The following is a 25759-nucleotide window of genomic DNA, read 5'->3' on the forward strand; positions in this document are numbered from 1 at the left end:
TGTATGTTCTAATATTATTGAGAATGTAAAAAAAGCAGCTGGAACACAAAAAAAAAAAAAAAAAAAGCTGTGGGAGACCATCCAACCCCCCCAAGATACTTGCATCCTGGCTTCCCAGGTATCTTCGACAGTATAAAATTTTATATAGAGGGGGTAGAACTGAATGGACTTTATTGGCACTATAACCAGACAGTTAAGTCATAAAAAAATTTAATATTTTATTTAGAAAAATGTTAAAAAAACATATACATATGTATAACACCACAAGTGCAAGACAAAAAACATCAAAATACAATTAAATCAAAAGCCGAATCTTAAAAACATACATATATACTGATATATTCGCAAGTATAACCATAACCTCCGTAACCACCTTATTGGAAAAAAATATATAACATCTGAAAACCTGATACAAAACAGGAATGACAGGCAACCCTAAGGCTGTTCCCAATAAACTTATTTGGTGATTAGGACCAAATCCAACGATGGCGGTTTTAGGAGGCTCGGGGCTCAGTAATATAGTTCAGTCACAGACCTACTCTACATGTTTCGAGTATAATATTTTAGATGAAAGTTAAATTCCTCCAAACCAAAGGACAGAGCAAGAGATATCTCAGATTTTACCTCTCTGTGCAGACTTTAAGGAAAATCCGCAAACTAATTGCCCAAACAGGGCCAATAACAGAGTTGAGGGCTACCATAGTTGCAAGGATGCAACTTTGTTGACCTATGTTAAGCAATTATTAGGATTGGAAAAAAAAGTGTATTATTAGGCATTTTATTAAATTTTTTTCATTTTGGGAAAGAGTAAAGCCCCGTACACACGCAACGATTATCGGCCCGACCGATCGTCCTACTTTTGTCCAGAGTTGTGTTTTGTTGGTTGGAATGTGCCTAGACTGCACACGAATTTTCTCGCCCAACAAAAATCTACTTCAGAAGTGATGTCATGTGTTGGTTAGCTTTCTTTGTGTTCTTTCTTCACTGAGCATGCCCAGACTTGCTCTTAGATTTTTCCCTTTCGAAATCTGTACTGACTGCACGAAAATCGGCCGTGTTTTGACGGCCGACAAAAATTTTATAGTCTTCACACCAGATTTTTTCCGGCCGAAAAGACGGAGTCGGTTGTCGGAAGCATCATACTAACAAGCCGAAAATCGGCAGATCGGACGTTGGCCGAAAATTCCCTGCCAATTTTCGACACGTGTGTACGGGGCTTTAGACCCTTTATTGTTGGATATGTTCTTATTCAAGGAGGTTTACCAGTCTGTTTGCCCTGATAATGATCATTGTCCCTAGATCAAAGGCTAAGGGGAAACTTTGCAAGGAGTACACTGAACAAATGCCTAAGAGGGGAATTTCCTTTACTCATAAAAATTTATTTTAACCTCCTGTTGTCTCCCCGGGACAGGAGGTAAAGGGAAATATCTCTATTCATACAAAAAAAGCAAATGAACTAGGAAGAGTATTAATCCTTCCGTACTCTATACAAAACTAAAAAAAAAAAAAGGCTATACAGATTCAATTTTTTTCAGGAAAGCTAGAATACATATATATATTATTGTGATTGTTATAATTGTCTCCTACAAGACATAACCTGAATGTTATGGAAGACGTCAATCGAACATCTACGGACAGGTTCATCCTCCTTGGACTATCTAATGTCCTGTACCTAAAGGTCATCTATTTCCTCATGTTCCTCCTGATGTACATAATCACATTGATAGCAAATCTTCTACTGATCATTGTGGTGAGGATCAACCGAAAGTTACAGACCCCCATGTACTTCTTCCTGAGTAACCTCGCCTTTATTGATCTCTGGTTCGCATCCACCACCGTTCCCAAAATTCTTATAAACACTCTGGCCATGGATAAAAGTATTTCCTTTTTAGGATGTGCATTACAGGTGTTTTTCAGTACGGCCTTAGGTACAACAGAGTTTCTTATGTTAGCCGCCATGGCGTATGACAGGTTTGCGGCCATCTGTAGACCATTGCATTACAACACCATCATGAACAAGGCACTATGCACTGGTTTAGCAACAGGATCATGGAGTGTTAGCTTGCTAAACTCTGCCATCCATGTTGCCCTCACCTTTCAACTCCCCTACTGCAAGTCCCACCATATCAACCGCTTCTTCTGTGAGATTCCACCTTTACTTAAATTATCCTGTCGAGATACTTTACTTAATGAGATAGCCATGTACATCTCCGCATTAATTCTTGCCATGTCTTCTTTCTGGTTGACTCTTATCTCGTATGTCCAAATAATTTCCACCATCCTGAAGATCCGTTCCGCACAAGGAAGACATAAAGCTTTCTCCACATGTGGTTCCCACCTAACTGTGGTGGTTCTCTACTATGGGACCCTTCTTTTTATATATCTGAGACCCCGCTCTATATACTCTCCTGAAACAGACAAAACTCTGTCCATTATCTATACGGTAGTGACACCAATGCTTAACCCCTTGGTCTACAGTGTGAGGAACAAGGACATAAAAAACACAATTAAAAGAAAAACATTAAAACAAAATTTGCATTTGGTCACATTATTAAGGTTACAAGCATTTTTAGAGTCTATATTGTGCTTAAATTGCATACACTGACACCACCGTTACAAACCATGTTTCCTCTAATGTGTTTCATTAACTCTGCATTACATGTCATCCATGCTGCCATTCTTTTATGTGTTCTGCCAACACATTTGTTTCCATTTAATCAGTGGTGTATGTTAGAGCAAGTATCATCATCATCAAGTGTTCTTCTGTAGGGCTCTAGTTTCAAACATCCAAATCATCCTAATCATCCTAAAAATCTGTTCTTCACAGGGAAGACACAAAATGGTTGCAAAAAGAAAGGGGGGGGGGGGTATGGGACTTTAATTGAGTCCAACTAGACATATAGGTTTGTATACATTGTCATAAAAGATCCTCAGCTGAGGAGACCTATAGAGAGCTGACATATATTCAGATGTACACTTATATAATATACCATATTTATTACCAATTCATAAATCACATATACATATAATAAAGATAAGAATATATACACTTCCAACATATCCAATAAAAATGCATAAAAATACAGTGGATTACATATGACACCATATTCTCTATAGGTACATAATCTAGAGATATACAGAACTTGAATAAAATATCTGAATAGATGCAGGCTCGACGCGTTTCATGGACCTCCGTCCATTCATCAGGAGATTGGAATTAGATAGGGTATCTAAAAATAACAAATTTGAGTTATCACCCAAAAATAAATGAATCAAAAAGAGGGGGGGGGGGAATTAAATATGAAAAAAAGAGAAATAAATGGAATAGACACTACCTGAATTAGTGTCATGTATCCAAACATATTCCAGTTCTACAGGGAGGGAGCAGGGGTCGATCCGAGAAAGTGTCTGACCCGGTGCTGAGGCATGGACATCAACCAACACATGGGGGAAGAGGGCAGCAAAAAGTAGAAAACCAGTCTTTGGTATATGCCAGACATTCGATATGGCTCTTGCAAAAGATAGTATAGCAGAGGTACTGAGATCAATAGGATCTGAAAAAATATATAATGCTTCCTTTTATTTATATTTTTATTATACAGTAAGACAAAGATTTCAGCTTCGATTTGAAACCATAACCAAATCCGATGAATAAGTGAATGGAAGACAAGGAAATCTTGAAAGAGTACCAAAAAGTGTGAACATGCAGAATCTATACAGATGAGAGATGCTGGCGAAGTGATTGTACCGCAGGGAGTGCTTACAAATAGAGGAGGGATTTGTGATCAAAAAGATAAAGAGGGATTAAAAATACCCTAAATAAAGTGATTGGAGAAAAGTGAAATACAAAAGTAAAATAAGAAAGAAAGGAGTGACTCAGTGAAGTTCTATGCCACCGTGGTAAATGTGACCATCCAAAAGTGAGACCTGCTCAACAAAGGTGCATAAAGTGAGTTAGAAAAATGAGGTCAAAGAAATACAAGCACAAAATTTACTGCAACCGAAGTGTAGGGGATTAGCCAGTGAAGGCTGATAGTATTGTAGATTCGAGCTGTAGCCAGGCTGCACATCCCGATGTGTTGAGGTGAATTCACGCCAACGCCATGTCGGCGTCTGTTATATGTAGGCGGAAGCCAAACCTCCCATATCCGGTCAATTAAACCGGACATTGGTCGGAAGAAACCGCCCCAGACGCAGGTGGAACGTAGTAACCATGGTGATGTGACGCCGGACGGTGCCGCATCCATGGATAGCATTGCATGGCGTTGATGGTTTTAGCATATCCCCGCCCCCATCTGGATATTAAAAAACAGAGACAGGTAAGGGGGAAGGGCAGCTGATCCACCATCGCAGCCCTGGAACAGAAGACTCGGGCCAGACCATTTGCTCCGGATCCATACGCTCGAATCTACAATACTATCAGCCTTCACTGGTTAATCCCCTACACTTCGGTTACAGTAATTTTGTGCTTGTATTTCTTTGACCTCATTTTTCTAACTCACTTTATGCACCTTTGTTGAGCAGGTCTCACTTTTGGATGGTCACATTTACCACGATGGCATAGAACTTCACTGAGTCACTCCTTTCGTTCTTATTTTACTTTTGTATTTCACTTTTCTCCAATCACTTTATTTAGGGTATTTTTAATCCCTCTTTATCTTTTTGATCACAAACCCCTCCTCTATTTGTAAGCACTCCCTGCGGTACAATCACTTCCCCAGCATCTCTCATCTGTATAGATTCTGCATGTTCACACTTTTTGGTACTCTTTCAAGATTTCCTTGTCTTCCATTCACTTATTCATCAGATTTGGTTATGGTTTCAAATTGAAGCTGAAATCTTTATCTTACTGTATAATAAGAATATAAATAAAAGGAAGCATTATATATTTTTTCAGATCCTATTGATCTCAGTACCTCTGCTATACTATCTTTTGCAAGAGCCATATCGAATGTCTGGCATATACCAAAGACTGGTTTTCTACTTTTTTGCTGCCCTCTTCCCCCATGTGTTGGTTGATGTCCATGCCTCAGCGCCGGGTCAGACACTTTCTCGGATTGACCCCTGCTCCCTCCCTGGAATATGTTTGGATACATGACACTAATTCAGGTAGTGTCTATTCCATTTATTTCTCTTTTTTTCATATTTAATTCCCCCCCCCCCTCTTTTTGATTAATTTATTTTTGGGTGATAACTCAAATTTGTTATTTTTAGATACCCTATCTAATTCCAAGCTCCTGATGAATGGACGGAGGTCCATGAAATGCGTCGAGCCTACATCTACTCAGATATTTTATTCAAGTTCTGTATATCTCTAGATTATGTACCTATAGAGAATATGGTGTCATATGTAATCCACTGTATTTTTATGCATTTTTATTGGATATGTTGGAAGTGTATATATTCTTATCTTTATTATATGTATATGTGATTTATGAATTGGTAATAAATATGGTATATTATATAAGTGTACATCTGAATATATGTCAGCTCTCTATAGGTCTCCTCTTCTGATGATCTTTTATGACAATGTATACAAACCTATATATCTAGTTGGACTCAATTAAAGTCCCATATCCCCCCTTTCTTTTGCAATATAGATTCAGGGATGGAAACAACTAGACACATATTTAGAGAATATATGTGGCAGATTTGTTCCCAATTTTGTCCTGACACAAAATGGTTGATTTACTAAAACTGGAGAGTGCAAAATGTGGTGCAGCTCTGCATAGAAACCAATCAGCTTCCTTTTTTTTTTTTTGTCAAATCTTAATTGAACAAGCTGAACCTAGAAGCTGATTGGCCACCATCCACAGCTATACCAGATTTTGCACTCTCCAGTTTTAGTAAATCCACCCCAAAGCTTTCTCTAAATTGACTGTGCTGAGTCTCTACTACAGGACCAGAATATGTGTGTATATCTCAGACCCCACTCTATTTATTCTCTGGGAAAAGACAAAACTGTGTCCCATGTCTATAAAGCAGTGACCCTGCTCTTAAACCCCAATATCTATAGCTTTGGTCTCCAAACTGCGGCCCACAGGCTGGATGCTGCCCTTTCCTTTCCTTTATCTGCCCCTCGGGGCACTATTACTTTCACAGATTGAGGCACCATTCCTCCCACAGAAAACATAAGGCACCACCATTCCTTTTACTGAAACCCAACAGTGGGGCATAATTACTTCCACAGATACCAACGTTGGGGCACTATTCTTTCCACTGACACAAATTAGAGTATACACTTTCTCCCACTGATATGGCACTTTCTAACCCCACTGGCCACAGTCTAGCCCACAGTAAACTGACCCTTTGTTTAGAAAATTTGGAGACCCATGATCTATAGTATGAGGGCAAAGATGTCCAAAACACAATTAAAACAAAGAAATAGAAATGGAAACAGCAAATTTTACAATTTTCTTTATTTTCTACAAAATGGTTTCAAAAGTATGTAAGGAGGAGGATGCAGTATATACATTATACTGTATATAGGAACATAGAGTACATGTATATAAAAAGGATGTAGGGCACATAAGGCCATTTAGTTCAAATACTGGCATATCAATGCATTGCATTGCAGTATACACAGTATAGGATCAATGTAAATAACAATGTAAGATCCATACTGTACATTGGTTGCATACTTACAGTGTATTTGCAACATGTTTCATAAGGCAAGAAGAACTATCATATTTATCCTAATGGAACAAGCTGAAGTTAGAAGCTGATTGGTTACTATGTACAGCTGCACCATATTCTGTGTGGACCAGTTTTAGTAAATCTCCCCCATTATGTACATGTGTTTAAAGGTGATGTGTTATATAGATTGCTGGTTGGCTTGCTGTCATTTTTGGATTCCATATGTTACATCACTGATCTGAAACATGCAGAAAGCAATCAGAAGCCTAAGTTTGCATACTGGGCTAAATGTGTGTCTTAAAATGTGTTAAAGCCAGGAGATCAACATCATATCCAGAAAACTGGTACATTTTTAGATGTATGCTAGGACTTTCAGTGTTTACCAAAACTTTCCTGGTTGCGGTACCACATCCCATCATCTTCTACTATTGTACCACCCCCTACACCTTTGCCTTGAAAAGAAAGTATAATGCATGTACTAGTGAATTGGAGATTATCATTTGAGTTATGAAAAGACACCTTTACTAATAAAAAAAGACCAAGTTTTACCCTCTTACACTACCAGTTTGGACACCATCTTTTTAAAAAAGCCATCATAGAAAACGTCTACCAGGCTATCTGTGATATCTGTATTTAGTAGGTAAAATTTTCCAAAAGCCAGTTTTTTACAGAAATCCTTAACCCAGCAATGCCACACCTAAAGTATGATTTCATATTACATGTGCAACTAATTAAGAACCAAGAGTGTCCTACCTAAAGTAATGGTGATTACCTCCCATGACATAAAGATGCATTTTATAAAATTAAAATATCTTTAAAAAGTTAATTCATTTCAGTAATTCAATTCAAAAAGTGAAACTCATATATTTTATATAGATGCGTTACACGCAGAGTGATATATTTCAAACATTTCTTTCTTTTCATTTTGATGATTATGCCTTACAGCTAGTGAAAACCCAAAATTCAGTATCTCAGAAAATTAGAATATTACATAAGACCAATAAAAAAAGGATTTTTTTTATACAGAAATGTTGGCCTACTGAAAAGTATGTCCATGAACAGTATAGTATGCACTCAATACTTGGTCGCGGCTCCTTTTGCATGAATTATTGCATCAATGCACTGTGGCATTAAGGAGATCAGCCTGTGGCACTGCTGAGGTGTTATGGAAGCCCAGGTTGCTTTGATAGAGGCCTTCAGCTCGTCTTTATTGTTCAGTCTGTGTCTCACATCTTCCTCTTGATAATATCCCACAGATTCTCTATGGGGTTTAGGTCAGGCGAGTTTGCTGGATAATCAAGCACAGTGATACCATGAATGATCAATAAACCAGGTATTGGTACTTTTGGCAGTGTGGGCGGTGTCAAGTCCTGCTGGATAATGAAATCAGCATCTCCATAAAGCTGGTCAACCCTGAAGGGAAGCATGAAGTGCTCTGGAATTTCCTGGTAGAGGTCTATGCTGACTTTGAACTTCATAAAACATGGTGGACCAACACCAGCAGATGACATGGTTCCCCAAATCATAACGGACTGTGGAAAATTCATACTAGACCTCATGCAACTTGGAACTGTTGTAAAGTGCTTCTGGAGTTCCTGAGAGACATCTGCCTGATTGTGCATCTGACCTGTCCTAGCATTCTTCAGGTGATCACCGGACCAGCTCTTCAGTACTCTACTGGCAACCTGTTCTTCTTTGGGCACTGCACCTCCTGTACCAATCTCAGGGGTGTACTGCACTTAGCCGCAAGGAAAGCCCTCTCAGCATTATGGCCTCCGACCAGGTACGTGACACCAAGGCTTTAAAGTGGTTATTTACCTTTGAAACCTGAAATCAATTTACATTACATTACATAAAACATGGATAGTTTTGAGGAATTCAAAACATGGCATCCCTGAGGCAACAGGACTGGTGGTCATAGTCTTATTCCCTTCAGCTCATCCACCCTTGTAGAGAGGGAATAAGCAAGAGAGACTCTGGATTATCTTGTTCTATGTGAACTGGTTATGATTAAGAAAATTAAACTGTCTTCTGGAAATTCACATACTTTTGGACGTCCAGGGCAGGGAACACCTAACTTGGCCCGGGATAGGAAATGGCCTGCCGTAAGATTTTATCCAGCCCTCTGATATAAGAGAGGACTTTGATGGGGACTCCAATGTAAGAGGTCTCTGCTGGAGACTCTAATGTAAGAGAACTCTGATGGGATCTCTGATATAAGGGCAGGGGGGATCAAGTTTATTTGAAATATCTTTGTTTTGTTTTCTTTTTGTTTCTATTGTTCTGAAGCAATGGTCTCCAAATTGTAGCCCTTTATTTGCTTTTATCCTGGCCTTGGGGCACTGTTTCATACACTGATACCAAAATGGGGCTGACACCAATGAAAGGACACAATCCCTCCCAATGACACCAACGATGGGGTAAAATTCCTCCCAATGACACCAACAATGGGGCCCAAAGGCACCAATGATGGAGCACAATTCCTCCCATTGCATCAACGATGGGATAAAATTTCTCCCACTGACACCAATGATGGGGCAAAATTACAGTACTCCCACTGAAACATGTGGGGCATTGATTTTTCCTAGTGACTTTGGAACCTTTTCGATTTCCACTGACAACACTGATTACAAAAATAACTCCAAGTAAAACCTTAAAGTTGAATTGTTCATATATAAAACTGATTTTTTTTTTGGGCCCACAAATACCTGTATTTGTTAATTATATGATGTGGCCCTTGTACTAAAAAGTTTGGAGACCCCTGGTCTGGAGAGTTTCATAAGTGGTCTTGGTTGCTATTGATGAAAAATATGTCAAATGTTAATCAGCTTCTTTGCATAAATTAAATTCCTTTAAGTTATTTCTCTCCTTTTGCTGTTAAAGTGCCACATGTACACATATTTTAATAAAAGTTGGATTATGGAGTATGTTTACTGCACAAGACAGTGGTCTGGTTTCTTCCATAAGAGTACCTTAGTATTTCCATTGTGTTGAGCAAGTAGACTGGAGGTGCTCCTATTTTCCCTCAGTCTGCATATGATCCTCATGGCTACTTTCAGCGACACTAGGAGATCCATGGTGTCACTCCACATCCCTCCTGCAGGGAATAGCCTTTAATTGACAGTGCAAGTAAAGACTAAGCACCTTCACATCCTTTATCAGCAGGCTTTGCAAAAGGAGGTGGCGCATGCCTATGATACTTATGCTTCACAGGTTGAGGTGTCCATTCTGGTGCATGGTAGTTTTCAAAGAACGGTGTTTCTATAGGAGAGAGGCTGTGATGTCCTCTCCTACCTACCCGCTTTCAGGAACTAAAACATGGACAGTTGTGATTCGTATTTGGGGAGTGCTGATGGAAACAGACAAGTGCATACATGAAGAAAAATGGGGGTTGTATACAGAACTGTCAGTGTGACCGTCCTCCCAAGGTCCTTGTACTGGTGTCCCAAGCCCACTTTTGGTATAGCCTCTGAAGTTCCTATTTCTCAACCGTGTCTCAGTGCCCCTCATTTATTTATCCAATTTTCATTCTCTATCGTTGTGGATGTGGAAGCTGGAAGATCTGTCATATGATGGTACATGCAATAATGTCTCCTAATCATATCTTACTATAGAGTAGTGGTGAAGATCAGCGCAAAACTCCTACAGAAGCTGCTTGCAAAATGAAGTACACAAATCCTTAAATAAAATCAAAATATAAAATTGCAGCTCTCATCAGTAACTTAGCCAAATATTAATAAGTGATCAAAAAGTCCAAAGTCCATATAAGAACATAATAAATGTCCACCAAAGCTCTAGAAGATTTTAAATGTATAAAAATATGTCCACCTAAAATTCAGTCCGTCAAAGCATATGGAATCCTATGGATGTACAAAAGTGAGTACACCACTCACATTTTTGTAAATATTTTATTCTATCTTTTCATGTGATAACACTGAAGAAATGACACTTTGCTACAATGTAAAGTAGTGAGTGTACAGCTTGTATAACAGTGTAAATTTTCTGTCCCCTCAAAATAACTCAACACCCAGTCATTAATATCTAAACCGCTGGCAACAAAAGTGAGTACACCCCTAAACAAAAATGTCCAAATTGGGCCCAATTAACCATTTTCCCTCCCCGGTGTCATGTGACTCATTAGAGTTACAAGATCTCAGATGTGAATGGCGAGCAGGTGTGTTAAATTTGGTGTTGTTGCTCTCACTCTCTCATACTGGTCACTGGAAGTTCAACATGGCACCTCGTGGCAAAAAAATTGTTGCTCTACATAAAGATGGCCTAAGCTATAAGAAGTTTGCCAAGACCCTGAAACTGAGCTGCAGCATGGTGGCCAAGACCATACAGCGGTTTAACAGGACTGGTTCCACTCAGAATAGGCCTCACCATGTTTCACCAAAGAAGTTGATTGCACGTGCTCAGCATCATATCCAGAGGTTGTCTTTTGGCGATAGACGCATGAGTGCTGCCAGCATTGCTGCAGAGGTTGAAGGGGTGGGGGGTCAGCCTGTCAGTGCTCAGACAATACGCCGCACACTGCAACAAATTGGTCTGCATGGCTGTCGTCCCAGAAGGAAGCCTCTTCTCAAGATGATGCACAAGAAAGCCCACAAGCAGTTTGCTGAAGACAAGCAGAATAAGGACATGAATTATTGGAACCGTCCTGTCCTGTGGTCTGATGAGACCAAGATAAACTTATTTGGTTCAGATGGTGTCAAGCATATGTGGCGCCAACCATGTGAGGAGTACAAAGACAAGTTTGTCTTAACTACAGTCAAGCATAGTGGTGGGAGTGTCGTGGTCTGGGGCTGCATGAGTGCTCTCCTGGCACTGGGGAGCTACAGTTCATTGAGGGAACCATGAATGCCAACATGTACTGTGACATACTGAAGCAGAGCATGGTCCCCTCCCTTCGGATACTGGGCCACAGGGCAGTATTCTAACATAATAACGACCCCAAACACACTCCAAGATGACTGCTGCCTTGCTAAAGAAGCTGAGGGTAAAGGTGATGGACTGGCCAAGCTTGTCTCCAGACCTAAACCCTATTAAGCATCTGTGGGGAATCCTCAAACAGAAGGTGGAGGAGCGCAAGGTCTCTAACATCCACCAGCTCCATGATGTCGTCATGGAAGAGTGGAAGAGAACTCCAGTGGCAACCTGTGAAGCTCTAGTGAACTCCATGCCCAAGAGGGTTAAGGCAGTGCTGGAAAATAATGGTGGCCACACAAAATATTGACACTTTGGGCCCAATTTGAAGATTTTCAGTTAGAGGAGTACTCACTTTTGTTTCCAGCGGTTTAGACATTAATGGTTGTGTGTTGAGTTATTTTGAGAGGACAGCAAATTTACACTGTTATACAAGCTGTACACTCACTAATTAACATTGTAGCAAAGGGCCTAATTCACTGTACCGCTAATTTGCCTTGGCCAGTCTTTTGCCGCTATGGCGAGTTTCAACGTCTGAAAACGGAATTCACTGTACCGCCGGTGGAAAATAACGCCTATTGTCAAATTCATTAAGATCCAATAATGTCAGGGCGAGAGTTTAAAACAGGCCAGCTAAAAGCTCAACTATTTTTTTCAAAAACATTGTTTAAGACCCCCAAAAAAGCCCAAATGAATGTGTTAGATTTGGTATATCATTTGGAGATTAATGTCTTTTAAACTGTGTCAATATATATATAAAGAGAGATTTCATCAAAAGTGTAAATTACAAAAATAGCTCCTGAAGTCCAGAGCTGGAAGAAGGCACATGTGCGCATGCACAACACCAACTTTGCTTACAATTTGACGTTTTGCAAAACGTCAGCACGCGATATAATGAATTAGCATGTCAAAATCTGGTTTTCGCCCATGTAAATTGGCGAGGACTGGGAAAATTGCATGTTGTCACTGCACACAGTTAATACTCCTAGCAATTGCTCCATTAGTAAACACCATCATATTCCCCAGATTTTTGGGGGTTTCCTGCTCAAGCATTTTCCCCTGGAACAATGTTATATATAGCTTCTATATAGAAAAAATGTATTATTTATGGTTGGCAACAAATCGTAATAGAGTAAATATTAATGTATACCAAGCAGTATGAACAACCCCCCCCCCCCCAAATTGAGAACTATCTTATTTCCACCATACATATAAGTATTTGTCTAAAGTGATATGGATTTCTAGATATGAACATTTTATATATTAAACTACAAAGTTCAGGGGTTCACATATATATGCCCAACCCTTTGCATTTTGGAACATTTTGTGGGCAGTGGATATTTTGGGAGGCACAAGCCCAGAACTGGCCTCTATCACCAACATGAACACCCTGGCACATCAGAAGTGGCTTGGAATCTGAAAAGCAACCCGGCCATGCCTGTCCTCTATGAGCTGGTCGAGGTGCAGAATTGCTTCTCGACTCTGCAAGAACTTGCTCAAGATATCCGAATCCTGCATCTTTGCCTAATCTAGCCATGGAGCAAAGATTGTGGGCTGGCGCAGTAAAGGCACAGGGACTGGAGACTGTAAATATGACCTTGCTGCATCCCTCCTTATGCTGTAATAAAATAAAAGTGAATACATTTGCTAAGGAACATGTATATTTGATGTGTTTCTTGTGCTTCAGACCTAAGCTGCCAATGCCGGGGCCTTGCACTTTACATGCTGCTTCTGCTGGTGATGTGAGGGGTTTGAATATAGAGTAGGGATGGGACAGTGTTGTGTTGAAGTGTGAGTCAAAGTGGAGTGTTAGACTATGAGGGGCTGTGTTGGTAAAAATATGTAGAGGGTCCAATACCAGACACATATTTGCTTGGTGTTCATCAAATTCTCCAAACATTGCAACGTGTGAACGATTGCAGCTCAACAAAAACATGCATATTTGTCTAGGGCTTGCCCCCCCCCCCCCAGAAAAATATTTATTTTGATAGGGCAAACTCATCCAAGTGTTGTCATTGTTGGGATTATGAAACCATGACCTTGGTGACTCTGGGTAAGCTGCTAAGCAGTTAGCCGTTATGCAGAATCCAGTTCTTTGGGAACAGAAAGGAGTGGCATGAGGCAAAAATGCACATATAGCTAAGGTACTCAACATTGTAGGAAATCAATGAAGAAGACCATTCAAAATGTGTGAAGTTTTAATGTGGAACTCTGTGGTGTAGTGGCTAGAATTGCGTGCTATGCACCATGCAACTAAGAGTTCAAATCCACACAAAGGAGATAATTAAAGAGCTGTGCGTGATGTCACTTTGCAAAAGCTTCACAGGGTATGTGGCATCATGTTATCTGCATGTACTTATATGTGCCTAATATATACACATACTCAAAAATTATATTTCTAATAAACAATGTAGTGTCAAAGTGCTAGTGCCAAACAATATCAAATGCAAAAAATTATTCAATCATCAATTTATAAATATGTGCACACCATACAATATATTTAAATAAATATCTAAGTGTTAGTGCTCAATAAATATATGTAAATAAATAAGTGAATAAATATCTTCCAAGTAAATTCCTGTAGAAAAGTTCATATAATCTTCAGTCGATTGTATAATAATATAGTGATAGTCTTTGTGCCAATCATAAAGGTGCTGCGTGCTCATAAAAAGTGCCGGTGTTGTAAAATTTTGTCGGACCCGTGAAAAAATCAGACCTCGTCACTTCCGGCTGGTGCGAGCCCTGGTGCGCATGCGCACAAGGTCCAAGGAAATTCTAAGACTTGGCGAACAGCTGATTGAGAGGAGGAGGGGCTGAGGAGGGACGCACACACCGCCACGGGAAAATTGCTGTCACGGGCGAACCATATGTGCTAGAGACCCCAAAATTGTATCGCAGGTAGCCAAGACGCTCCCCTACAGCTGTAAAAATTTTGGGGTCTCGGGGATGAAAGGGTGCGGAGCAGTGGTCCCCGGTTCTCAGGGTCACTGCTCCGCGCCCTTTCATCCCCGAGACCCACGGGGTCACTACTCCGCGCCCTTTCATCCCCGGGACCCCAAATTTCTATCAGCTATAGGGGAGCGTTTTGGCTACCTGCGATATAATTTTGGGGTCTCTAGCAGCTTTGGTTCGCCCGTGACAGCAATTTTCCCACGGCGGTGTGTGCGTCCCTCCTCAGCCCCTCCTCCTCTCAATCAGCTGTTCTCTAAGTCTTAGAATTTCCTCGGACCTTGTGCGCATGCGCACCGGGGCTCGCACCAGCCAGAAGTGACGAGGTCCGGAATTTTCATGGGTCCGATAAAATTTTAGAACACCGGTGCTCATTATTCGTGAGTAGGTGCTCCCCTCTCGGTCCCCTACTCACCAGAGGCCAAATAAATATGCGCCTTGAGGGTAATCCTTGATGGTAATAGCCCCGAGGGACCGCCAGCCGGTAAACTTATACAGCACTCTGCAGCTCACAACTTCCAGGAAATGCTCATGGATTACAAAAAAGAGGTAGCTATCATCGTGCCGTATATCAATACTTTATTAATTACGCATAGTAGAAATACACTTACAGTGTTGCAGTAAAAAACACGCCTTTCACAATCCTATGGGACGCCAAACAAATGGCCGTGCGCTTCACCCGTATACCCGGAAGCCGGAAGTCCCATAGGATTGTGAAAGGCGTGTTTTTTACTGCAACACTGTAAGTGTATTTTTACTATGCGTAATTAATAAAGTATTGATATACTGCACGATGATAGCTACCTCTTTTTTGTAATCCATGAGCATTTCCTGGAAGTTGTGAGCTGCAGAGTGCTGTAAAAGTTTACCGGCTGGCGGTCCCTCGGGGCTATTACCATCAAGGATTACCCTCAAGGCGCATATTTATTTGGCCTCTGGTGAGTAGGGGACCGAGAGGGGAGCACCTACTCACGAATAATGAGCACCGGCACTTTTTATGAGCACGCAGCACCTTTATGATTGGCACAAAGACTATCACTATATTATTATACAATCGACTGAAGATTATATGAACTTTTCTACAGGAATTTACTTGGAAGATATTTATTCACTTATTTATTTACATATACTGTATTTATTGAGCACTAACACTTAGATATTTATTTAAATATATTGTATGGTTTGCACATATTTATAAATTGATGATTGAATAATTTTTTGCATTTGATATTGTTTGGCACTAGCACTTTGAGCCCCCGTTCACATAGGGGCGATCCGACTTCGGGTGGCGACCTCCGAGGTCGCGGTGCGAGCAGTGCGCCGCGACCTCGGAGCGGCCACCACGGACTTCATAACATTGAAGTCTCTGGCGGTCGCCTCCGGGTCGCCCCAAAGAAGCTCCGGACCCTTTTTCTAAGTCGGAGCGACTTGTGTCGCTCCTATTAGAACGGGTCCGCAGCTTCCCTATGGAAGGCGACCTGCGGTGACCTGTGAGGCGACAAGGTCGCCTCACAGGTCGCCCTAGTGTGAACGGGGGCTGACACTATATTGTTTATTAGAAATATAATTTTTGAGTATGTGTATATATTAGGCACATATAAGTTGGATAAGCAGCGCTGATACTTCACCATTTTATTTGTTTAAAGGCACCCCCCTTTTTATCAGCAGCAGCTCACCATATATTTATATATTTATTAATTATAGCAGTTAAAATCCTAAGTGCTAGCCCTATACACCACATCTGCATGTACTTGACATAAATTTTAGAGCAAGAAAAATGATACAATCTTTCAGGGTAAAACAAATAAAATATCTCTCCCGAACACAAGTTAGGTGGGGATGTTGAGACTTGAACCTACGGCTGAGTGTGATGAATGAATCAGAGGATATGTGCAAGATACCACTAGACCTTAAACAAATTCTTTCCAGGAGTCCCACCTAGTTGTTTTAGAGGAGGATGTGAGGAGATGGGCTCGTTGAAGCACATATTCTGGGATTGCAATAAAACTGCGCATACTTGGTTGAAGATATTTTCCCTGGTAGAAAAGGTAACAGGGAAGAAAATAGCTCTTTCTCACCTCCATTGCTTACTATTCCAAAATATCCTAGACTTATCTATTCAACTCACTAGACTGGTTCACACCTTCTGTGTGGCAATGATGTGGACCATAGCTAAACACTGGAAAGATGCTGATATCCCCTTCTCTCAAGTATTATGCAGGATTGAGGAGATTGAATCTATGGAATACCTTCATCACACTATCTCTGACTCTAAAAGAATATTTGACCTTAAATGGACACCGTGGTATCTTTACAAATGCTCTCTCATATCTTGAGTAGTGTTCACATCTTTAAATGTTACACATTAACCTTCCTAGCGGTATTCCCGAGCGTGACTCGGGGTTAGATTTTAGAGCCAAAAGCGGTAACCCCGAGCCACACTCGGGGTACCAGTAGGAAGATCGCTGGATCCTGGTAGAGGTTTTACTTACCTTTTCTCCAGGATCCAGCGATGTATGCGGGCGGTATGCGGCGGCGGAGCTTCCTCCCGATCGTCTGCGAGCCCCGGCTTCCGTCTCCGGCGACGTGACGTCCGCCGGGGGGTGGAACCGGCGGCAAATTCAAATGTAAAACACACCAAACACACTGATACATTGCAAAATAAAAAAAATTCACATTACATTGCCCCCCAGTGCCCTTTCCTGCAGTTTTACTGTACTTTTTATGTATATATATATATATATATATATATATATATATACACAGTATATATATATATATATATATACATATATATATACATATATATACATATATATATATATACATATATATATATATATATATATATATGTATATATATATATATATATATATATATATATATATATATATATATATATATATATATATATATATATATATATATATACGTAATTCTTGTGAATGAGCAGCCCAAACCAACTGTATACATTATACATTATATATATATAATAAATGTATACAGTTGGTTTGGGCTGCTCATTCACAAGAATTACGTGCAAAATAATGGTACCGCTTTCAGCACCTAAAATCCAAAAGAATCATACCGCCAGGGAGGTTAAGGAACTATATGTTACAGGGTTTTTTTTTTTTTAAAAAAGCTTACATACACATTAATTTTCTTTAATTGCTTTGAGATGACAGATGCTGGCCCCTCCTCAAGAGGCAGTGGAGGTGCTGGCATCACAAGTTTATTGTATGGAAATTCCAGTTTACTCTTTGTATTTCCTATTTTTTACGATTTTGTATCTGAAATACCTTTAAAAAACGTTTTTAAACAAAAAAAAAAAAAAAGATACCACTAGACCACAGTGCTGTGTGCAAGTGCTGTGTTCAGATTCACATAAGCATGAGAATTTGAGAAGCCGCGATCGGCATTCAGCTTCCATTTACATCGCCCAAAACGGAATTCTCTGTTGGTTCAACGCTCTCAAATTCGCCACGGCGCGAGTTAATTGATTTTAACGTGGAGACAAAAAAAAAAAAACAGCCAGAGCAGAGTTAGGCTGGAGATTTAATGAATTAGGCCCAAAGTGTCATTTCTTCAGTGTTGTCACATGAAAAGATAGAATAAAATATTTGCAAAATCGTGAGGGGTGTACTCACTTTTGTTAGACACTGTATATGAAATATAATAATTTACAATAATAATATAAAATTAAACTTTATATATTTGTTATTAGTTTAAATTTGTTTTATAGCTAAACTTAAAGCATCTAGGAATGTAATTAGATTAGTTTTTCTTTTTTTTTTATGTCATCCTGCATTTTAATTCTTTACCTTTAATTGGTGTAGACATTTTAATTGGTTTACATTGTATCAAAGTGTCATTTCTTCAGTGATGTCACATGAAAATATATAATAAAATATTTACAAAAATGTGAGGAGTGTACTGTAAATGTATATATATATATATATATATATATATATATATATATATATATATATATTATGTGTGTAGAAGATTCAGCACTGAATAAATTAACTTGCAATGAGACCAGCAGCTAACACTCAAGGGCAATCCAACTCCTTCAATGAAATAAATAATAAATAGTGTAGCGCAGTCTATGATAGATTTTTGGGATTCAATCATTGGATAAAACACTTTAAACCAATAATAAATATATTAAATATATTAAAACATGTCTAAAAAGGAGATAGTCCATATAAGAGGCGATAACAGTCGGTAGAGGTAAAAAGTCCACTTGTGATATGGTGAAATAATAACAGGTGTGTCTCTGGTGCTCAAATCCCTCCACCAAGCAATATCTGCCTCTCACCTCCAAACCATGACCCTGCAGGGCCAGAAAGCATAAACAATCTCCACAGGTAACCAACTCGTGTTGCTCCGATACAGGCAAGACCAAGACTCCAGCACTTGTCAGCACAAATAAGGAAATCGCTGCAGCAGGTACAACTCACACTCGATTCCAAGTTTCCCAAGATATATAAATAAAAGAGGGGGAGATCTAGTGCTCTCTGTTGTAATACTGAAAGCTTTAATTCACTCAAAACATATTGCACTTACATTGTATCCGACCATAATAGGCATAGTAGTTGCAGAGTGTGCAGCGTGCTGGATGGAGCCTGGTTACTTCCTGGTTAACAGCCGTAGGACCGATTGACCAATCCCCCGTACGCGTTACGTCAGGTGGGCGTAGACTTCTTCAGCGTAGACTTCACTCCGCTGAAGAAGTCTACGCCCACCTGACGTAACGCGTACGGGGGATTGGTCAATCGGTCCTACGGCTGTTAACCAGGAAGTAACCAGGCTCCATCCAGCACGCTGCACACTCTGCAACTACTATGCCTATTATGGTCGGATACAATGTAAGTGCAATATGTTTTGAGTGAATTAAAGCTTTCAGTATTACAACAGAGAGCACTAGATCTCCCCCTCTTTTATTTATATATCTTGGGAAACTTGGAATCGAGTGTGAGTTGTACCTGCTGCAGCGATATCCTTATTTGTGCTGACAAGTGCTGGAGTCTTGGTCTTGCCTGTATTGGAGCAACACGAGTTGGTTACCTGTGGAGATTGTTTATGCTTTCTGGCCCTGCAGGGTCATGGTTTGGAGGTGAGAGGCAGATATTGCTTGGTGGAGGGATTTGAGCACCAGAGTCACACCTGTTATTATTTCACCATATCACAAGTGGACTTTTTACCTCTACCGACTGTTATCGCCTCTTATATGGACTATCTCCTTTTTAGACATGTTTTAATATATTTAATATATTTATTATTGGTTTAAAGTGTTTTATCCAATGATTGAATCCCAAAAATCTATCATAGACTGCGCTACACTATTTATTATATATATATATATATATATATATACAAACCCAATTCCAAAAAAGTTGGGTCACTGTACAAATTGTGAGTAAAAAAGGAATGGACTCATTTACAAATCTCATAAGCTTATATTTTATTCACAATATAATAGAGATAACATATCAAATGTTGAAAGTGAGACATTTTGAAATGTCATGCCAAATATTGGCACATTTTGTATTTCATGAGAGCTACACATTCTAAAAAAGTTGGGACAGGTAGCAATAAGAGGCCGGAAAGGTTAAATGTACATATAAAGAGCAGCTAAGGGACCAATTTGCAACTTATTAGGTCAATTGGCAACATGATTGGGTATAAAAAGAGACTCTCAGAGTGGCAGTGTCTCTCAGAAGTGAAGATGGGCAGAGGATCACCAATTCCCCCAATGCTGGGGCGAAAAATAGTGGAGCAATATCAGAAAGGGGTTTCTCAGAGAAACATTGCAAAGAGTTTGAAGTTATCATCATATACAGTGCATAATATCATCCAAAGATTCAAAGAATCTGGGACAATCTCTGTGCATAAGGGTCAAGACCGGAAAGCTGGATGGCGGTGATCTTTGGGCCCTTAGACAGCACTGCATCACATACAGGAATGCTACTGTAATGGAAATCACAACATGAGCTCAGGAATACTTCCAGAAAACATTGTCGGTGAACACAATCCACCGTGCCATTCTCTGTTGCCAACTAAAACTCTATAGGCCAAAAAAGAAGCCATATCTAAACATGATCCAGAAGCGCAGGCGTTTTCGCTGGGCCAAGGCTCATTTAAAATGGTCTGTGGCAAAGTGGGAAACTGTTCTGTGGTCAGACGAATCAAAATTTGAAGTTCTTTTTGGAAAACTGGGATGCCATGTCATCCGGACTAAAGAGGACAAGGACAACCCAAGTTTTTATCAGCATTCAGTTCAGAAGCCTGCATCTCTGATGGTATGGGGTGGCATGAGTGCGTGTGGCATGGGCAGCTTACACATCTGGAAAGGCACCATCAATGCTGAAAGGTATATCCAAGTTCTAGAACAACATATGCTTCCATCCAGACGTCGTCTCTTTCAGGGAAGACCTTGCATTTTCCAACATGACAATGCCAGATCACATACTGCATCAATTACAACATCATGGCTGCGTAGACGAATCTTTCCAGATCTTTCACCCATAGAAAACATTTGGCGCATCATAAAGAGGAAGATGCAACAAAGAAGACCTAAGACAGTTGAGCAACTAGAAACCTGTATTAGACAAGAATGGGACAACATTCCTATTCCTAAACTTGAGCAACTTGTCCCCTCAGTCCCCAGATGTTTGTAGACTGTTATAAAAAGAAGAGCGAAGGCCATACAGTGGTAAACATGGCTTTGTCCCAACTTTTTTGAGATGTGTTGATGCCATGAAATTTAAAATCAACTTATTTTTCCCTTAAAATGATACATTTTCTCAGTTTAAACATTTGATATGTCATCTATGTTGTATTCTGAATAAAATATTGAAATTTTAAAGTTCCACATCATTGCATTCTGTATTTATTCACAATTTGTACAGTGTCCCAACTTTTTTGGATTTGGGTTTGTATAATAATTTACGATAGTAATATAAAATTAAACTTTATATATTTGTTGCTAGTTTTAATTTGTTTTATAGCTAAACTGTAAGCATCTAGGAATGTAATTAGATTTGTTTATATATATATATATATATATATATATATATATATATATATTGTATGTATATATATATAAAATATGTTTAATATAATATTATTGTAATATTTTATTTGAAACACTTATTATATATATATATATATATATATATATATATATATATATAAAATATGTTTAATATAATATTATTGTAATATTTTATTTGAAACACTTATTAAATATATATATTTTTTATATATATATATATATATATATATATATATATAAAATATGTTTAATATAATATTATTGTAATATTTTATTTGAAACACTTATTAAATATATATATTTTATATATATATATATATATATAAAATATGTTTAATATAATATTATTGTAATATTTTATTTGAAACACTTATTAAGAAGCATAAGCCAACACACATTCACAAAAGATCAGGAGCCATCCAACTGGGAGCAGCTAAAATAAAATAAAACTATTTTAATTTTCCATGCCACACTGGGGAACCAAAATATGTTTGTTAAATCCTATATAAAAAAAAGTGTCTTCAGTACTCCTGGCTTCTCTGCCTCCAAAAAAATCACCCTGTCTTTTCCCACCACTGCTATTACATTTTCTGTATGCTTAAAGATGTGAAAGCCATGGAAACAATTTTGAAAAGAATCAAAATAATCAAAGCACAATATGCCATTTTGTATTATCAATTTCGAAAAAGGTGTACAATTCTGTATCTTCCTCTGTTTTTTTTTAAAGCAAGGTAAGGCACAAAATAAATAAAAAATAAAATAAAAAATATAGATTATACATGAATACAATAACTTTGTTTCATCTGATATTAAACAAAACGGATTTCTCTTTTGCCAAAAGATTTACCACAGCTATGAAGTGTATTTGCTTGGTGCCTTTACCTATTCAATGGTCAGATCAAGTCACATTTGCAACCATTTGACCAGCATCTGGATTCTCATTCTTCCACAGGAAAGTCATGTCCTATGAAGATTAACATGAAAAGAATAAGACCAACATATATAGTATTTCTGGATAAGCTGTCAAAGGAAAATTGGTTTTCTAGGTCTTCACACCTGCTTTGCCCATTATGAAGGATTCCCACTCTCTCTCTGCTTAATTTTGTATGTTCTAATATTATTGAGAATGTAAGAAAAGCAGCTGGAACACAAAAAATAAGCTGTGAGAGACCATCCAACCACCCCCCCCCCCCCCAAGAAACTTGCATCCTGGCTTCCCAAGTATCCTCGACAGTATAATATTTTCGATGTTGCCTCCTCGGGACAGGAGGTAACGGGAAATATCTCTATTCGTACGAAATAAGCAAATGAACTAACAAGAGTATTAATCCTGCCTTACTCTATACAAAACAAAAAAAAAAGGCTATACAGATTCAATTTTTCAGGAAAGCTAGTATACAAATATATATAATAATGTGATTGTTACAATTGTCTCCTACAAGACATAACCTGAATGTTATGGAAGACGTCAATCAAACATCTATGGACAGGTTCATCCTCCTTGGACTATCTAATGTCCTGTACCTACAGGTCATCTATTTCCTCATGTTCCTCCTGATGTACATAATCACATTGTTAGCAAATCTTCTACTGATCATTGTGGTGAGGATCAATCAAAAGTTACAGACCCCCATGTACTTCTTCCTGAGTAACCTCGCCTTTATTGATGTATGGTTCGCATCCTCCATCGTTCCCAAAATACTTATAAACACTCTAGTCATGGATAAAAGTATTTCCTTTTTAGGATGTGCATTACAGGTGTTTTTCAGTATGACCTTAGGTACAACAGAGTGTATTATACTAGCCGTCATGGCGTATGACAGGTTTGCTGCCATCTGTAGACCATTGCATTACAACACCATCATGAACAAGGCACTATGCACTGGTTTAGCAACAGGATCATGGAGTGTTAGCTTGCTAAACTCTGCCATCCATGTTGCCCTCACCTTTCAACTCCCCTACTGCAAGTCCCACCATATCAACCGCTTTTTCTGTGAGATTCCGCCTTTACTTCAATTATCCTGTGGAGACACTTTACCTAATGAGATAGCCATGTACTTCTCCGCAGTAATTCTGGGCGTGTCTTCTTTCTGGTTGACTCTTATCTAGTATGTCCAAATAATTTCCACCATCCTGAAGATCCGTTCCTCACAAGGAAGACATAAAGCTTTCTCCACATGTGGTTCCCACCTAAATGTGGTGGTTCTCTACTATGGGACCCTCCTTTTTATGTATCTGAGACCCCACTCTATATACTCTCCTGAAACAGACAAAACTCTGTCCATTATCTATACGGTAGTGACACCAATGCTTAACCCCTTAGTCTACAGTGTGAGGAACAAGGACGTAAAAAACACAATTAAAAGAAAACATGCATAAGAAATAAAATTCGGTAAAACAAAATTTGCATTTGGTCACATTATTGCATGAGTAATTATTAAGAATAAAAGCATTTTTAGAGTCTATATTGTGCTTAAATTGCATACACTGACACAACTGTTACAAACCATGTTTCATCTAATGTGTTTCATTAACTCTGCATTACATGTCATCAGGGCTTTTTTTCTCAGAGAATAGGTTCAGGAACTCTTCTCTTTTAAGTCACCCTTCGCCTCTGCCCCTTACCCACCTCCAAGAACCGTTCCTTGGTTCCGCCCTTTACCCACCTCCCAATACCGCCCCTTTTAGAGAATATAGACCCAAGTATTATTTTGTGGTGCTAGGTATTTTGTATGGAATGTGTTAATGATAACAAGAAAGACAGTAAAATAGATCTAGCAACAATGGACACTTCAACAACAATATATCCACACCAGCAACAATAGACTCCCAACAGCCATCATTAATAGACCCTCCAGCTGAAAGCAACAAAGACCCCTCCCTCAACAGTACATCCCTCCCAGCAACAATTGACCCCCTGCAACATAAGATTCACCCCCAGCAACAATAGATCCTTACCAGAAGCAATAGACCCCCCCTGCAAAAATAGATCCCTTCCAGCAACAAAAGGTTCCTCAGTAGCCAGCATCAATAGACTCCTTCCTCTACAGTACCTCCCTCCCAGCAACAACTGACCCCCAGCAACATACATTATATACATACATTCAGTTCTGGAGGTGCCGGAACTGCGTTCCCCCGCGTTCCCGCTGAAAAAAAGCCCTGCATGTCATCCATGCTGCCATTCTTTTAAGTGTTCTGCCAACACATTTGGTTCCATTAAACAGTGGTGTATGTTAGAGCAAGTATCATCATCAAGTGTTCTTACTGTATGGCTCTAGTTTCATACATCCAAATCATCCAAACCATCCGAAAAATCTGTTCTTCACAGGGAAAACACAAAGTGGTTGATTTACTAAAAACTGGGGAGTGAAAAATGTGGTGCAGCTCTGCATAGAAACCAATCAGCTTCCTTTTTTTTTTTTTTTTTTTTGTCAAAGCTTAATTGAACAAGCTGAAGCTAAAAGCTGATTGGCCACCATGCACAGCTGTACCAGATTTTGCACTCTCCAGTTTTAGTAAATCAACCCCAAAGCTTTCTCTAATTGACTGTGCTAAATCTCTACTACAGGACCAGAATATGTGTGTATATCTCAGACCCCACTCTATTTATTCTCTGGGAAAAGACAAAACTGTGTCCAATGTCTATAAAGCAGTGACCCTGCTCTTGAACCCCATCATCTATAGTCGTGGTCTCCAAACTGCAGCCCACGGGCCGGATGCTGACCTTTCCTTACCATTATCTGTCCCTTGGGGCACTATTACTTTCACAGATTGAGGCACTATTGCTCCCACAGAAAGCATAATGCACCACCATTCCTTTTACTGAAACCCAACAGTGGGGAATAATTACTCCCACAGATACCAACATTGGGGCACTATTCTTCCCACTGACACAAATGAGAGGACACACTTTCTCCCACTGATATGGCAGTTTCTAACCCCACTGGCCAAAGTCTAGCCCCCCTAAAGTCTAAAGCACAGTAAACTGATCCTTTGTTTAGAAAATTTGGAGACCCGTGATCTATAGTATGAGGGCAAAGATGTCAAAAACACAATTAAAACAAAGAAATAGAAATGGAAACAGCAAATTTTACAATTTTCTTTATTTTCTACAAAAGGGTTTCAAAAGTATGTAAGGAGGAGGATGCAGTATATACATTATACTGTATATAGGAACATAGAGTACA

The 25759-nt window shown here is 39.2% G+C and overlaps 1 protein-coding gene and 1 pseudogene across 2 annotated transcripts; both read left to right on the forward strand.

The window, feature by feature from the left end:
* Window positions 1-1606: 1606 nt before the first annotated feature.
* LOC309569114 (olfactory receptor 5AR1-like) lies at window positions 1607-2605 on the forward strand (the record flags this gene model as incomplete). Its single annotated transcript, XM_082274878.1, has 1 exon — window positions 1607-2605. One exon carries the CDS (start codon window positions 1607-1609, stop codon window positions 2603-2605), a length of 999 nt encoding a protein of 332 aa, XP_082131004.1.
* Window positions 2606-23009: 20404 nt separating this feature from the next.
* LOC309569115 (olfactory receptor 5V1-like) lies at window positions 23010-23951 on the forward strand (annotated as a pseudogene). The gene has a single exon. The product of its transcript is annotated as an olfactory receptor 5V1-like (transcript).
* Window positions 23952-25759: the final 1808 nt, after the last annotated feature.

The sequence above is a fragment of the Pelophylax lessonae genome (assembly GCF_965119305.1).
Source record: "Pelophylax lessonae genome assembly, chromosome: 13".
Lineage (NCBI taxonomy): Eukaryota > Metazoa > Chordata > Amphibia > Anura > Ranidae > Pelophylax > Pelophylax lessonae.